Source organism: Psammomys obesus, unplaced genomic scaffold, assembly GCF_907164565.1.
Source record: "Psammomys obesus unplaced genomic scaffold, mPsaObe1.curated_primary_1811, whole genome shotgun sequence".
In the NCBI taxonomy this organism is placed as follows: Eukaryota; Metazoa; Chordata; class Mammalia; order Rodentia; family Muridae; genus Psammomys; species Psammomys obesus.
This window is the reverse complement of record NW_026587216.1, coordinates 22,716,443-22,733,612: the sequence shown is the minus strand read 5'-3', so window position 1 is coordinate 22,733,612 and position 17,170 is coordinate 22,716,443. Positions and strand designations below refer to the sequence as shown.

The 17,170-nt window shown below is 36.4% G+C and overlaps 1 protein-coding gene across 2 annotated transcripts in view; it reads left to right on the top strand.

Moving 5' to 3' along the window:
* Hnf4g (hepatocyte nuclear factor 4 gamma) overlaps nt 1-17,170 on the top strand; it is a 128,856-nt gene that overhangs the window by 87,488 nt on the left and 24,198 nt on the right. The window contains exon 1 of one of the 2 annotated variants that reach the window (XM_055603340.1): nt 13,623-13,821. The exons of the other annotated variant lie outside the window; for it this stretch is intronic. Within the exon in view, the coding sequence (XP_055459315.1) occupies nt 13,686-13,821 (136 nt within the window). The 5' untranslated portion in view covers nt 13,623-13,685. Of the gene's footprint in view, nt 1-13,622; nt 13,822-17,170 lie in introns of those variants that run through there. 2 annotated transcript variants of the gene reach the window in all.

The following is a 17,170-nucleotide window of genomic DNA, read 5'->3' as shown; positions in this document are numbered from 1 at the left end:
TCTATCTATCTATCTATCTATCTATCTATCTATCTATCTATCTATCTATCTATCTATCTATCTCTGTGTGTTATATGAAGGAGTGCCCATATTTATAGAGGTTATATGTGTTGAATACCCTGGAGTTTGAGTTACAAATAAGAAATAGTCAGTTGTTGGACATTCGTGGTTAGAACTGAAACTGGTTCTTCTTCAAGAGCAGAACCTTCTCTCCACTAACCTAACGTAAAATATTTTTTCTTCAGAATCATGTTGGGAAAGCTCCCACAGCCCTTCTCTAAGTTGTGGTTTAATCATGTATGGGGTCTTTTTTTTTTATTTCACTCCTTCCAATGAGGTGATTTTTGTGGGTGGGGTTGGGAGTTCAATTTGTAACTGAAGCAAGCCTAGAATTAGTGAATTTGTGATTTTCCTGCCTCACTCTCTAAACTTAGGGATTATGGGCAGATGCCATAATACCTGGTAGAATGAAGTTTTTTAATCCATCACCTTTTTGTTGTTGTTGTAGTTATTGTTCATGTTGTCTTTCCTGCAGATTTTGATTTTCTACTTTTTGATTTTAACATCTGAGTATATTGCCATTGACTTTCACCATATTGCCCTTTCATATTTTTGACTGACTAGGGTATCTTTATTTATCCTTGTCTGTTTCTTTCCATTTTAAACAATCTTTTTGCCTGTGAGTGAAACATAATAATTTGTAAGAAAATTTTATTATTTGTCTAATTCAGGATTTTTTTTTTTTTTATAAAATGTAACAGACCCAAGTATCATCAGGCATGATTTACTCCACCCGCAGCTCAGACCCTTACTTGTTTTCGCTCTCCCCTCCTGACTTCAATCTCCATTTGCCATCTTATGAGGAAATTGCTGAGAGGAGCTGGCAGCGGCGTGAGCAGGGTGTGAACAGCACCTAGCCAAGAGAGCGTCTGCAGAGGCCATCCTGTCCCTGATCTAGATAGGAGCCTGGAGGCCTGTGCCAGACAGTGCTGGGGCAGCAATCAGTGTGCTGACCAAGATATCCGGACCAACCCCACTGCTTTCAAGGATAGGGAGTGCCACCCTGAATGGGTTGTCATCTGAACAGCTCTGCTCCTCTAACCCTCTCAGGAAAATGGATAATCTGTAGTGTGAAGCAAAATTTCTCCATTCCCAAGCCCTCAGAGCAGCTCTGAAACTTCAGCTTGAGTGAAAAGCAATAAATAATGAATAACAGTAGTAACAAATATACCTACCTTTTTTTTTTCCTTTTTCTTTTCGAGACAGGCTTTCTCTGTGTAGTCTTGCCTGTCCTGGGCTCACCTTTTAGACCAGGTTGGCCTTGAACTCACAGTGATCTGCCTGCCTCTGCCTAACCATGAAACCCAGAGGCCAGCAAAAGGAACCAGGGAGAACTGCCAATATAGAACCAAGCAACTGGCAAGGACTTTATGCAGCTGACTACTCATTGTCAGAAGAATAACAATGAATAGGAAACATTTAATTTTAAGTTGTGATTTTGAGTTTAAAAATAAGAATTCACTGATAGTGTGGTCTCTCTGGAGATTCAGATTGTGGTGAAGAACGTATGTTATAGAATCAATTTCTGACCAAGAGCCCAGCCAGAGAGACAAGGAAGCCACAAAGACATGCGTGATGGTTTCCAATGCGCGTTCAGCTTCTGATTCGTTTATCTTCTAAGGTAGAAATGCTGGAAGAACCTCACGGAATAACACACAAGATTTGGAAGGAGAATAAAAGGCAAGGGTGTCAGAAAGGTGCAGTCAGGGAAGATGTCTCTCTTCTTTGACGAGGAATTAGCAAGTCCAGATTAGAAGTGCTTGCTCATCCAGTTTCTTTTTTTCTTTTTTCTTTTTTTTTTTTTGGTAAGAGAATTTTGGGAAGATGGTACAGCTGTTAGGTGCACTTGCTGCTCTTGCAGAGGACAGGTTCCATCCCTTGTATCCACAAGGCAGCACACAAACATCTGTGACTTCAGCTCCACATGACCTGACACCCTTTTCTTGCCGCTTTGGGCACCAAACATGCACATAGTTGACATACATACATGTAGGCAAAACACATAAAAGAATAAAAAATTTAAAGATTAAGGGGTTTTAATCATGCCCCCTAGGTTTGTATCTTACATTCTGTGTAAACGAGATTGGCCATGAGTTAGCTATAGCCCACCCAGTTATAGGCAATACATTAGACATCTTACCTTCTCTTCATCTAAGATACAATTCACTGATTAGAACAAGATATTTTATATACACTCAGTTTTCTGTAACTGTTTTGCCAGCTTGTTTGATTGTTCTTTTTGAGCTGATCTAATATTCTATAACCAAGGCCAGCCACCAGCCAGCAGCAAGGCCCTTGTTTCAGTTTCCTAAGTGCTGATGTCTAAGCAACAATGTCATTGTTCATTGCTGTTTCAAATGTAACAGTTTGCTCTGGGTTATTTCAAGTTGACAGTTAAAGATAACCACCAAAGATGACTTTATATTATATTTGTGCCTCAAGTAGATTATTTTTAGTTTTCTTTAATTTACTATTTTTTTTAGCTCTTCATGAGTTTTATGTGTTTGATGATATGTCATCTAAAATCATTATACAACATCAGAAGTAAAATAAAACTGAACTTACAAATGCATTGCCTTATAATCAGAATTATGTAAGTTTTGAAAAAATATAGTTTTCATGAAAATAAATTCTCATAAATTTAATTGTTATGATTGGATTCACTCCTTACTATTTTTAAGACCATCTCTCATATCATTTCCTACATTTTATAGCAAATATTTAATTTCTTTACCTATTGTAAATGATAGAATGTAAAGAATAATGTTAGCCAATTCTAGAAAACCTGTAAACTCCTATAATATTTTTAGGTTTCTAGGAACATCCTTAATATTTTTACTTACGAATCTCAGTAATTTTCTTGTATGTGTACATGTGTGTTTCTATATAGACTGGCATGTTTGTAGGTCAGAGGACAACGTGTGGGAGTTAGTTCACACATTCCACCGTGTGGGTTCTGGGCATCAAAGGCAAGTCATAACACTTGGCCGTAGATACCATTATTTCGTGGTCACCTTGCTGGCCTTACTTTCTTTGTAATATTACATAGGCATTTTCCATTCTAATGCTCGGTCTTTACGCTACATGAATTATGTTGCAAAAGTGTTACTTCTGATTGCAATTGTAACAGTTTAAGTGAATGAGACAACCAGAACAGCCATGTCTGTGCACTTCGAAGTTTCAACATTGGTGTGCACTAACATGTAAGTTATAGCAAAACAACTGAGGATAGTTTTAAGTTTCTGTTTAAACTACCACAAGGCTTACAATGATAACCATACACCATTTTCAACTTCCCACGGAATCATGTAAGAATTAATAACAATGTAGCTCAAAACAACATTGAGGGGTCAATAGGAGGGCTATTGTGTGTATCGCTATTTACCTTTATAGCAATAAATCAGCTCTGCTTCAGAAGTCTGCATGGCTAGAAGATTAGCTATATTTTTATAATTCATTTCCTTGGATGCTGTGGAAGGACACATCTTTCTATCTATCTATCTATCTATCTATCTATCTATCTATCTATCTATCTATCATCTACCTATATATCTATCTGTATGTCTATCATCTTCTTTCTATTTTCCTATCTCTATCTTTCTATATATATATCTGTCACCTATTTTCTATTATAATCTATCATATATCTATCTTTACCTATGTCTGTTTCTAACTACCCATTTGTCTATCATCCATCATTATCTGTCTGCCCCTCTCTCATAGAGATGTTGATGATGTAGTTAATGAGGATTATGATGACCATTTTGGTAATGATTACTTGACTGATAGATCTATGAAGAAAGATGTTTTGGCTATTTTATGTAGAGATATACAGTGATTGGAAAATATTACCATGTTCAGGCACTCAACATAATTGTTATACTTTGTGAAATTAATTATTTATATAGATCTTTTAGTCACACTTTCAGTATTTATGGGATTTATCAAGTAAAGTGTTACAAGTCCCAGAGCTACAATGCTTAGAAAATAGAAAGTCTTTTACTTAACCAAATTCAGAAAATAGTTATTTCCAAGACCCTTTATGAATTACATAAAGTTATTTTTAAAACACCAGCACTATCCCCTTCTCCTTACATATATTTTTTAAAAGATTTGTTTTGTTTGTAATTATGCTTGTGTTGGGTGATGGTGGTAAGGGTGCCTAGGTAGTCCAGAAGAGATTATCAGGCCCCTGGTATGGAACTTGCAGAGTGCCATGAGCCACCTCACTGTGGATGTTGGGGACCAGGGTCTCTGCAAGAGTTTTTAGGCACTTTTAACCACCAAGCCATTCCTCTAGCTCCACTCTCCAAACTGTACCTGTTGCATCTTGGACCTTCTGGGACCTTTCAGATTCTTTTGATGATTCTAACATAAAACAGAATCTGTAAACTAATAGATTGATGTGTATGTAAGGCACTAACATTTAAATGCTTAAAGAATGATAACTTGAGCAGAAGTCACCACCTCACCTAAGCTGATTAGTACATTTTAGATTAATGCTTGTCTTTAAAATCATTATAACTATGGCTTGTATATTTATTCAAAATATCAACTAACCCTTTAAAAATTGTAACAAATGAGGGATAAAATATTAATATTTCCACTGTCAGGAAAGTCTATACTTACCTTTATTAAATGCAGAGGCAAATATTGCCTAGGTTTATCCAAATTAAATGTCACAATTAAAATGTTCTCTTTTGGTACCTAAGAAAGCTTCATTGAGGAATACTGCACACTTCTTCATTGTATGACCACATACACAATCTTATTAATGTATTTTAAAAGAACAGTTGTAACTATTACTTATTTGATTTTCAGATGCAAAAGTTCATGCTTATTACAGCACAATTGTGTGAAAGGTGTTCAAGCTAGAATGTGCACTCAGCATTGTGGAAATGCTGCTAATTTTTCTTAAACCCCACATCTTTTGGGAATATATTTGAAACAAGCACTGGGACGAACTGATCTCGTCCTTCCCTTTCTTTTGTTTAGTGCGGCAGCTCTGTATTGGCGTGCCACTGTAATCTTAATCACTCTGCCTAGCTTTGCTGATGTGGCAGGGGCAGCAGTGATAATACTCATTGTAAAAAGAAAAAAAAAAATAGTGGCAAAGCACCGCCTGCCTTTGCGAGTCTGTGCCTTATACCCACATTACTTTATTTTTCCTGCCACTGTAATCTGTATTCCAGTTAATAATTTAGTGCTAATCATCTTCTTATCTTCAGAAAAGGAGAGTCTCTTTTGAATCTCAAGGTAACTGACCTTGAAAGCAAGTTTAATATATGCAGATTTTGTATCACTCAAAACTTTTCCTCAGTGAATTTCTTCGGTTTACCTGGGTCTCAGTGTGCAATCCTCAACCGTCTCAACATCTCAACTGATTTAATCATAATATGCATTCAGTATTTCTTAGTTTTGAATTGTATCTGTATTCATATGTTTTGTTACAAATAATGATATTATGGTTATGTACAAGTAGAAAAAATATATTATTGGGAGGCTAAAGCAGGGTAATCAGAATTCAATACTAGCTTGGGCTACAAAAAGTGACCCATGCCATCAGCAAACACTTAAAATATCCAATTAAATAAAACATTTGTGTCATATTACTACTGATACAGAGAATAATGACATCTTTTTCAATCAACTCTGTTGTTTCACAAGTAACTGTGTGTCCCCAGTCTGTTTTCCTAAACATTATTATCAAATGACATTTTCTAGAATTGTGTGATTATTCACTTTGGCCAGAGGGGAAAAATGAATTAGGTATAAAAACAAAAGGTTTAAACTAGTCCCTAAGATCAAAGTTTTGATCTGAAAAACATTAGTTGAGAAATGAACTATGAGATAATTATACTATTAAAATAATTCAAAATATATTTAAGCAGGTATAAGAATTTAATTTACATTTACAAAAGATCCACCAATGTTAAGGCAGGGTATTCAGTATATAACACATGATTATTAATGATAACAACAATAACACTAATAATAAAACAATAACACACTTTTTGTAATGTTAGAAGAGACTTTGAAATGCACGCTCTAAAGAGTTGACAGTTGTGATTCTCCTGCATGGGGTCTACTAGACCAAAGACAGAACATGAGAAGGAAAAGGTGCTTCTGTTCATCTAAAAAAATGATACATATTCTGGACTTTATATAAAAATTAACGTTTTTGAAAATTAAGCCTATCATTATGGTTAGTGTCAAATTTGTTCATGTATCAGTGACAGTTATTTTTATTTCAAGATAAACATTTAAATTTTTGTTTGTCTTGGCTTTTTTTGCAATTTACTTTTTTTTCCTCAAACTTAAGAAGAAAAAAGCCTTTTATTTCAAAAAAAAAATAATTTAGTTAGTACAATACTGGCAAGAAAGTACAGTAATTTTATTAAGTTTTTTTATGAGAAATGAAAAGTTGAAAGTCGTTTTTCTTTTAATTAATACATCATTTTGCTGAATAGATTTTATCAACTGTTGTATTTTTTTGTTTTCATTGGAAATTACTTTGTATTTGTGTATGTTATTACTCGCTTTCATTTCACTTTTAGTGATTGTATTTGTGTAGTTTTCATACTGGTAAAATAGAATATGGAAATAATGAAAATTACAGATATACTTTAGGGAATAAATTTAGAGAACAAATTTTACTAACTATACTTGAAAATAAAATGTTTTTATGTAGATATTAGCATCAAAATTGCTTTCATAAAAATGTTCTAATGAAAATAACCTTGATTTTTATTAGCTTGTTTTCTATTTTAAATCACACTATGAAGGAATGATTAAATCGAATATAGAGTATAGAACAATTTAACAGGTTTAATAGTCTTACAGATAAGATAGAAATGTTTCTGCTATTATCTTGAGAGTTGGTAGTGAACCGAGTTTTCTTCTTTAAGCAGTACACAATTTTCACCTCATTACGTTTCCTTATAGACAGCCAAATAATGTATTCTTTAAGACAGTTCATAGAATCATTCCTTTGTGGAAAGCATTTCTAAAAATCTATGATCACACTAAATTCAGTTGACAGCTACAGTCACTATTCCTTTCAGAGTGACTGACCTGACCAGAGCTCAGCGAATACTCATTTTAGCTGATAGAACACTGGGTTCTCCTAAGGAACAGTAGGTATTTCTCAGCCTTCGAACTGATACTGAAAAGTGGGCTCCTTTAAAAGGGGTTTACTGGCCAGAAGCAGAATCAAAAGGATTTCTAAGGACCCAGATTTTTTTTTGGCTCTGTTGGTCTCCTTGTGGTGCTCTTGTCCCCTCCAGGTCTTGCAGGAGGCTTACAGAGACCAATGCTCCAACCAAGGACCATGCATGGAGAGGACCTAGACCCTCTTCTCAGATGTAGCCCATAGGCAACTCAGTCTAGTAATGGGAAAAGGGACTGTCTCTGACATGGACTCAGTGGCTGGCTCTTTGATCACCTCTTCATGGGAGGAAGGGGGGCAGCCTTGCCAGGCCACAGAGGAAGGCAGTGCAGGTAGTCCTGATGAGACCTATAGGCTGGGGTCAGAAGGAAGGGGAGTAGGATCTCCCCTATCAGTGGACTAGGGAAGGGTCATAGTGGGGAGAAGAGGAAGAGAGGGTAGGACTGGGAGGGGAGGAGGGACGGGGCTACAGCCAGGATGCAAGGTGAATAAACTGTAATAAATAAATAAAATTTTAAAAAGGAAAATAATAAAAGGTTCTCTACGAGTCTGATATCACCTAATTGACTTAGTGAGCTCCAAGCCAGTCAGGGTGAGTGGAAGACCAGGTCTCAAAAACAGAGAAGAGGTAGCGAAGGCTCAGATACACTATCACTTATTTCCATGTTTTTGGGCGCAGGTAAGGCTTGTGTGTTTCTAGTTTACAAAATGTATGCTATGTACTCTCAGTGCTGATGTGATCATCGTCATCTCTGTGTGCAAGTGATTTCCAAACTTTCAGGGCTCGGCAGTTGTGTTCATCCACCTAGCTGAATGGAGGGGTCAGTAGCATTGGTCCTATCTCCTTGAAGATAATGAATGCTCTTTTTCCTTTTAATTAAGCCTTTAAAATAATCTAGTGTAGCCTTGATGGTTTTTCTCCTACCTTTCTTAAAAACAAATGACTTTTAATATGAAACCATGTAAGCAAACATTTCACTTTCTTGTATTTAAGATCAATGTAAAATTTGTTTTGCAAGTTTATTTTGCCAACTAATGTCATCAGCAAATTTTCTAAATTATTTGAACCCTATACTCATGTTTGAATGGAAAATAAAAGTAAAACCAAAGAGTATGATACTTATCTTCATTATGATACATATCCGCTCAAACTAATAACTTTTAAAACCTTTCTTTTTCTTTCATCTTTCCTTTCCTCTTACCATGGTTTATCTTTTATCAGTAATCCATAATCACTGTTGAATGGAAAAAAACAAGGAAAGCCAGATTGAAATACTTATTTTGGTTATGATTAATAATCACCTGCTCAAAATTAATACCTTTTTCTCTCTTTTATTCATTTCATTTCTCCCTTCCCTCCTCATGCACCCCCTTCCAGCCTTCTTGCCATCTTTCATGCCCCCATTCTTCTCTTTAAATGAATAAAAATATTCTGAATAGGGTCAAATAAATTTTAAAAATAGAGAATGAGGACTGTTTTTGAATATGCTTGTAAGTTAATTTATAGGCACAAAGAATCGCAAAGTAAAACCAACACAAAATGAATACTTTGATTTAGTTAACTCCCATGATTGAGACCTTTAGTTCATTAGAGGACATAGTAGTTATCATCCAGGTTGGCTACAGCTCACAATTTCACACACCTAAAGAGAATTGGTTGTATTTGATATCTAGGATGTTTCCTTCATTTCTTGTTGTTGATTGATTTCACAATGTATTACAGCATTTTTTAAAAATTTTATAACAGAAAATTTTCTACACTCTAGTGCAAAATGGGTTTAGTAAGTGTTTGCCTTTTCTCCTTTATATACCAAGAGAAATACTATGGAACTGGGTAAAACTAAGTCTAATTAAGTACAGTAAATATTTTTTAAAACTGTAGAGGCATTCATATTTAAATTACTTCATAGGTAGTTTTTACTTTTACCTCTGTTTATATAAATACTGGAAATTGAGGATAGTTTGTGGAATTATAAAAAAAAAACAAAACAGAGTTTTAGCAAGACTCATTGTGAGTCTTGGGTCTATTAGCGAAGAGTAGCAAGTCCACTGTGTACCTCAAGGAGAAAGGCACATTCATTCCATTCTCATGATTCTCTATTTTACTTCTTTGTTTAATTTTTTGAAAAAAAAAAAGCAGTCCAAGAACAATAAAAAGAAAGATTATACTGTACCTTTTTACCTTTTAATTAAAAAAAAGGCTGGAGAAGCGTTCTTTTATAAATTGGGCCTGGTTGACTCCAGTGGGTGTCCCTACTTCTGAGATCATTAGGAAGGCAATCTGCACCTGAGGAGATGGGGCCACCATATTGGATCTGTGCTAGCTCTTTGATTTTACTCTGTGGAATGCAGAGAATCATTTACAATCACTTGGGTGAGAAACACTTTTTCTCTTGGAAGACAGCTCCGACAAATGTGAGCAACTCTTCGAAGACCTGTGCTCAAACACATCTACCCTGAAGAGGAATGCCCTTGTCTGATTGTCACATTCACCATGGAAACAGGATAGTGGGGAACAATAATGAAACTGTGGGGTTACTATCCTGAGATATATTTGTGTTGTTTTTAGTATTGGCAGTGTTATAAACAAAGGTTGTACTGATATCGCTCTGTGTGGGTTAGTTATTATGTAGATGAGATAGTCTGAGGGCACACAGCCCTTTGGTTCCCATGGGAACACAGCCCTATTACTTACAAGAGGGAACCACTTCATATAAAGAAAAAACATAGTATTCACTTGCTGCCCCTACACCAAAATAGAATACCTTTGTTTAACCTTCATTAAAATGTTCTTAATTTTATACCAATTACTACTTGGAGTATGGAAATAAGAGTGATTATGAGAACAAAGAGACTGTTCCATGATCACTCTAATTTGGTATATTTGGTTAACATGACTTTTTTTTCCTCACAGTACTTCACATGTTTTGAGTTTGTCCATAATTTTTATTAATTACAATTCATATACTTGGTATCTCATCTATAGCCCCCTCCTCCCCTCTTTTCCTCCCATGCCCCTCCCCAAGCCCAATGATAAGAAAGATCCTCCTCCCCTTCCCTCTGACCCTAGTCTATCAGGTCTCATTGGGACTGGCTGCATTGTGTTCCCCTGTGGCCTGGTAAGGCTATTTCCCTCAGAGGGAGAGCTAGCCACTAAGTTCTGTCAGAGACAGTAACTTCCTATTACTAGGGAGTCCACTTGGATACTAAGCTGCCATGGGCTACATCTGTGCAGGGGTTCTAGGTAATCTCCATGGATGGTCCTTGGTTGGAGTGTCAGTATCAGAAAAGACCCCTTTGCCCAGAGCTCCTGTCTCCTCCAAGTCTTTCTGTCTTTCCTTTCTTTCTTAAAATTCCCTGCACTCTGCCCAAAGTTTGGCTATGAGTCTCAGTATCTGCTTTGATACCGTGCTATGTAGAGTCTTTCAGAGGCCTCCTTTGGAAGGCTCTTGTCCTGTTCCCTGTCTTCTCCTACTTCCAAAGTCTATCCTGTTTGCCCATCTGAATGGGGTTTCAGCTTCTTCTCTAGGGTCCTCCTTTTTGTTTAGCTTCTTTAGGACTATAGATTTCAGTATGTTTATCATATATTATAAGTCTAATTTCCAGTTATAAGTGAGTATGTACCATGTATATATTTTCATGTTTATACTTTCTGCTTCTGGAGTACCTTGCTCAGGATGATATTTTCTAGTTCCCATCATTTGCCTGAAAATTTCATGATTTCCTTGTTTTTAATTGCTGAGTAGTATTCCCTTGTATAAATGTACCACAATTTCTGTATCCAGTCCTCAGTTGACAGACATCTGGTTTGTTGCCACATTCTGGCTATTATGAATAAAGCTGCTACAAATATGATTGAGCAAATGTCCTTGTTGTGTACTTGAGCATCTTTTGGATAGACGCCTAGGAGTGGTATAGCTGGATCTTAAGGAAACACTATTCGTAATTGTCTGAGAAAGTGCATGATTGATTTCCAAAGTGGTTGTACAAGCTTACATTCCTTTCTGTGGAGGAAGGCTCTCCTTCCTAGCCTGTATCCTCTCTAGCCTGTATTGTCACTTGAGTTTTTGATCTTAGCCATTCTGATGTCTGTAAGGTAAAATCTCAGGGTCATTTTGATTTACATGTCCCTGAAGACTAAAGATGTTGAACATTTCTTTCAATGTTTTTCTGCCATTCGATATTCCTCTATTGAGAATTCTCTGTTTAGCTCTGTACCCCATTTGTAAATTGGATTACTTGATTTGTTTGTCTTTAACTTTTTGAATTCTTTATATATTCTAGACATTATCCCTCTGTCAGATATAGGGTTGGTGAAGATCCTTTCCGAATCTGTAGGCAGTCATTTTGTTCTGATGACTATGTCCTTTGCTTTACAGAAGCTTTTCAGTGTCATGAGGTCCCATTTACTGATTGTGCTGTTAGTGTTCTGTTCAGGAAGTTGTCTCCTGTGCCAATGAGTTCAAGCCTCGTCCCCACTTTTTCTTCTAACACATTTAGTGTGTCTGGTTTTATGTTGAGGTCTTTGATCCACTTGAACTTTAGTTTTGTGCAGGGTGATAAATATGGATCTATTTGCATTTTTCTACATGTAGACATCCAGTTAGACCAGCATCATTTATTGAAGATCCTGCATTTTTTCCCATTGGATAGTTTTAACTTCTTGGTCATAAATCAAGTGACTGTAGATATGTGAGTTTATTTCTGGGTCTTCTATTCAAGGCCACTGATCCACCATTCTTTTTCTAGGCCAGTACCATGCAGTTTTTATTACTATTGTTCCACAGTACAGCTTGAGAACAGGGATGGAGATACCTCCAGAAAATCTGTTGTTGCACAGGATTGTTTTAGCAATTTGGGGGTTTTTGTTTTTCCATATGGAATTGAGAATTGTTCTGTCAAGAATTGTGTTGGTATTTTGATGGGAATTGCATTGAATCTGTAGATTGCTTTTAGCAGGGTGGCCATTTTCACTATGTTAATCCTAATGATCCATGTTCATGGGAGATCTTTCCATCTTCTGATATCTTCTGCAGTCTCAGTCACTGAGCTTGGAGGTTCCTACTTGGGGAAACCACTGAGGCCTTACCAGGCAGGGAGGCCCATGTTAGGGGCAACTATTGTGGCCTCTGGGGAGCAGGGAGGCCCACGCTTGGGGCAAAGGGAAGTACAGGGAGGCTGAATATTTGCCACATTCATTCCTTGAGATGTCCACTGATGGCCTCGACCCAAACTGTCCCAGCTCATGGGTTGAACCCTCTTGCCCAGGAAGCCTCAGTGTGGATATTCTTGCTTCAGCTGCCTCTCCACTAACCAGTTTCAGAGTTTCGGATCTTGTGTCCTCAGATGTGGTGCGAGCTGATCGCTGCCATCTTGGACTCTCAGTATTCTGTAATTCTGTGGGGAAATGTAATCATATGGAAGAATATTCACATGAGTTGAAAATTTATTTAGAAGATTAAATTACTATAATCTTTAACAAATATAGAATATAAATTTTAAAGCTTAAATAATAATGGAATAGTACTCTTTTTAAAAAATAAAATCAAAAAATGTATTTTCAGAAGTAAAATATTGACATTAAATGTTAACTTCTAAATATTTCCTGAACTCAGAATGTTTCTTTACATATAAAAAAATGTGTCTTTATATGACACATATAAAATATGCTATGTTATATGTGTTGAGGTTGATCAGAATATATAAACTCACACATAGGGATAGCTTTACTTGGCTAACGTCTAAGATGTAATTAGATAAAGTCAAAATAAACAAATCTTTATTCACTGGGCTGTAGCCATGTTTCTGGCTCTGCCTACCAGAATTTGCAGTTGTGGAGCGACATGATAGTAAGTTGATAGTTTGAGAGGATATTACGCTGGTCATACCGACACTCTGCCTGTACACTGCTAGAACACATCATAAATCCCAATCTCACAAATTATAAATCTGTTTTACTCCAAAATAAACAGTGTCAGTTTTATTGTACATATAAACGGCTCCTGACCCTGTTACGTGTTCAGTGTGTTAAGTGACAGGTTACAGTTTTAGGTTACCTGATTGTAAGAGTCATAGGAACTTGCCTTTTCAAAATACGTGGTATGTTCCTCATGTGCTCTACCATCCATGACAATTTCAGGATCAATCCTGACAGGGACTCCTGTCTGAGTTGAATCCTTCTCTAAGTGACGTCATTTACTGTGAGCTGGGAAATCAATTTGGAAGATCATGTTAGTCTACTAAGCACTTCAGATAAGGCAATTCCACGAAGCATTCCAAGATTATCACAAGGAATGGCTCTCATATGCCATAAAATAGTGACATGGCCTGCTGAAGGAGTTACAGTTTGACAGCCCCTCCCACAGAAGCCCTAAAGTCACCCGGTGACAGTTCTGGTTAGCACTCACAGGTTGAAAGCTTCACAGTTGGCACACCCTGGCCTTGCGGAGCCAGTCGTATGTGCGTCTCTCAATCGATGATGAGGGTTTCAGAGCCGATTCTAGACATGGACATGGGAAACTACAGCGAAGTTTTGGACCCAACTTACTCAACTTTGGAGTTTGACACCATGCAGATTCTATACAGTTCCAACGGTGAGTTCTCATATCCCTATATGGTAGAGAAATAAGTACAAGAGGCAGAAATGGAGTTCTGTGAAGGTCTGGCTTAGCTACATTGCTGAAGAATCCAAGAGTTGTGTTTAAGGCCACAAATCTAAAGCTTTCTGTACATCATCACAAAATTCAAAGTCAAGTTGCCATAGCTGTTTGATATTAGAGTTACAATAGCTTATATTTGTGTTATAAACTTACCTCAGAATTATATATATATATATAGGCCAGTTGGGGTACAAAATTTCAGAGGCTGTTTTATTTGCTGTACATCAGAGTGACAAGTAATTTTTACAGATTGGCCTGTACATTTTCTATACAGTATGTAAAGTGACTTATGGACAGCTTTACCTAGGTGCTGGGGGGTGGACGTGGTCCTATGTTCATTTTATCATTTCTAATACCCCATTGCTGTTGAGGAGAAGCTACACTAAAGATTATCGTGTGGTCTTTTCACTGGCCACAGATATAAAAAGAAATAAATGTTTGTATTGTTACTTCAGTCGACAGGCTAATGTTTAGCTCCACAGAACCCGTGGTTTTTATCTACTGTAACATTTTAACTTTAAATAAGACACAGATTGTTTGGGGTTTGGGTCTTTTATGTAATACTGTTTACTATTCACTCAGAATGCAGATTTCTTTTTCTAAGTGGAAAGCTTACGCAAGACAGGTTGTAACTGTTCTACCTTTCATTTATAATATTCTATGGCCAAAGTGTATACCTGTGTGTATGTGTGTCTCTGTATGTACTTTTATTGTTCAGGACTGGTAAATCATCTCAAGATTATCTTAATATTATGAACTGTGAACTTCATTTGTATTTTCAATAAGCAATAGCTTAACGGTGGGGAGACATTTAGAAATTGAAAACCCAGTTCTGTAATTGAACACAAATACAGAGAGAAGCTATAGTGTAATTTGTAGGAAGACAGAGTTTTGATAAAAGATATTCAGTATTCATTTCAATAGAATCAGAGTTTGAATAAGAGACCCCAGATTCATAAGCAGTAGGTACAGGTGCACCCTGTGTATGTACAGCTTTTATCAGTGTGAGCTAAAATAATTCACAGGCAGAGCTATGTGTATGGAGGTATCTAACGTGCTTATTTAGAACATTGTCTCTTGCATGTAAGTATGGCATTAATTTCTGTTTGATATTTTATGTTATCCAGCAGAGACAATTGATTCCAGGCATTTCTTTTTAAAAATATTTTTATTATTTAAAACAATATTTAAATTTAAATATATTTAGATGATATTCTTCTCCTCTCCCAAGTCCTTCCACATCCTCTGTTGCTCCCTGTCCACCCAACCTTAAATTCCTCCTCAGGGAAAAAAAAAAAACAAAAAAAACCAATATAACTATAAAACCCCTCAAAACCAAGAAAACAAAATAAAATGATACCCAGAAAGAAAAAACAAAACAACAGCAGCAAGCCCCCCACCACACGGTAGACAAAAACACACAAGAAAACTGTGGAATCCACTATATGAACCAACTCCTCCTGAACTGGAGGCCTCCCTATCCATGGTTGGCATACCCCGCTCCATGGGGGAAAACTGATTTCCCCTCTCCCAGTGAGTGTAAGTGATAGCTCAGTTGTTAAGCTTCATGCTAGGGACTAGGTTTTCATTCACTTTTTCATTCATTTTTTTTAACTATAGCAAAGTAAAACATAATAAAATAAAACAGAACTTTCACACTGAGTCAGACAAGACAAACCAACAGAAGGAAAAGAATCCCAAAGGAAGGTAAAGAATCAGAGACCTGCTCATTCACATCCTTAAGATCAGAAAGGAGAGGAGAACCTCCCCTATCAGTGAACTTGGGGAGTGGCATGCATGCAGAAAGGGGAGGGAGGGTGGGATCGGTAGGGGAGGAGGGAGGGGCTTATGGGGGGATACAAAATGAATAAAGTGTAATTAATAAAAAAATAAAAAAGTTTCAATTAAAAAAAATTCCATAAAAGTACTAAACTTGAATTTGTAATATCTATGTAGAGGACTTGGTACAGACCTGTGCAAGCTCTGTGCTTTCTGCTTTAGTCTCTGTGAGTTCTTATGAGCCTTGCTCAGTTGATTCAGAGGGCCTTGTTCTGGGGTCCTTCATTCTCTTTGGCTCTTACATTTTCTCTTCCTCCTGTGAGATCTGAGGGGCAAGATTTGATGGAGACATTTTATTTACAACTAAGTGCCCCAAGGTCTCACATTCTCTGAGTAATATCTGGCTGTGATATTAGATACTTCTGACTTCCATAATGCTAATACCTTGCTAATGTTATAGATTTTTTTTCTAGCATTTATAATCTACTTTTTATGATCTTCACATATTTTTGAGATTACAAATCACAGTATTTGCAATTTGTGAAATTATAAATTTGTAATTTATGAAATTACAAATCACAGTATTTGTCTATTCAAAAGTATTGTGCATTCATATGTAGAGTATAGTATGTGTAATATCACATAATGTAATTAGTACATGCCAACTTTAACTCTACCTATTTTTATTAGAGATATGTTAGTGGTTTATTATTATTCCTATAGTATATATTCAGTTTTAAGTGTAATTATTATTTTGTTCTTGAACCTATGTTATTCTGACTAATAGGCAAGTGTTTTGTCATTGAGCAATATCCCTATTCAACCAAGTTCAAGTTTTACTATAGTGCCTTATGCATTTAATATCTTTGAGTATATTTTCAACAATATCAATTCATTAAAGAAATATTTATATACTAAAAACATACATGTGCATGTATATGGACTTCTATAAAGGACTGAGTGAGGCAGAAGATCCACTGGAGGGGAGAATTCAAGTTCTCTTCCAACTGTTGTGATCTATCTATCTGTCTATCTAGTTTTCTCTTAAAACTGTATTAGGTGTTCCACTGTAGTTGGGTACAGTTCTAAGAGGTAGGAAACAGAAAGATGAGTAAAACAGATGAATTCTCAGACATCATTATGTTGAAATTCTCTGTGTAAAAATGGGTTTGTGAGTCATGCCACTTGTAGTACAGTTCCAGGCAACAGTAACGTAACGTAAAATAACAGTAGTTTGTAGAACTCTAGGCTCTTCTCAAAGGACAGTTGGGAGATGAATGTCTTTGAGCTCTCAAAGAAGATTCGTACAAAATGTGAGAAGTGATTAAAAAAAATAAAACCTTAGAATTAGCTTTAATATAGGCTTGGAATTCCAGGAACCTCTGAAAAGGACGGTTGATGAAATCAGGTTTCAGAGAACACGAAAAGGCAATAGGCATGAGAACAGTGAGGAGAATGGTGCTGTAACAAGCAGTGGCGTGTGCCAGGCAGAGCGCGTCAGTGA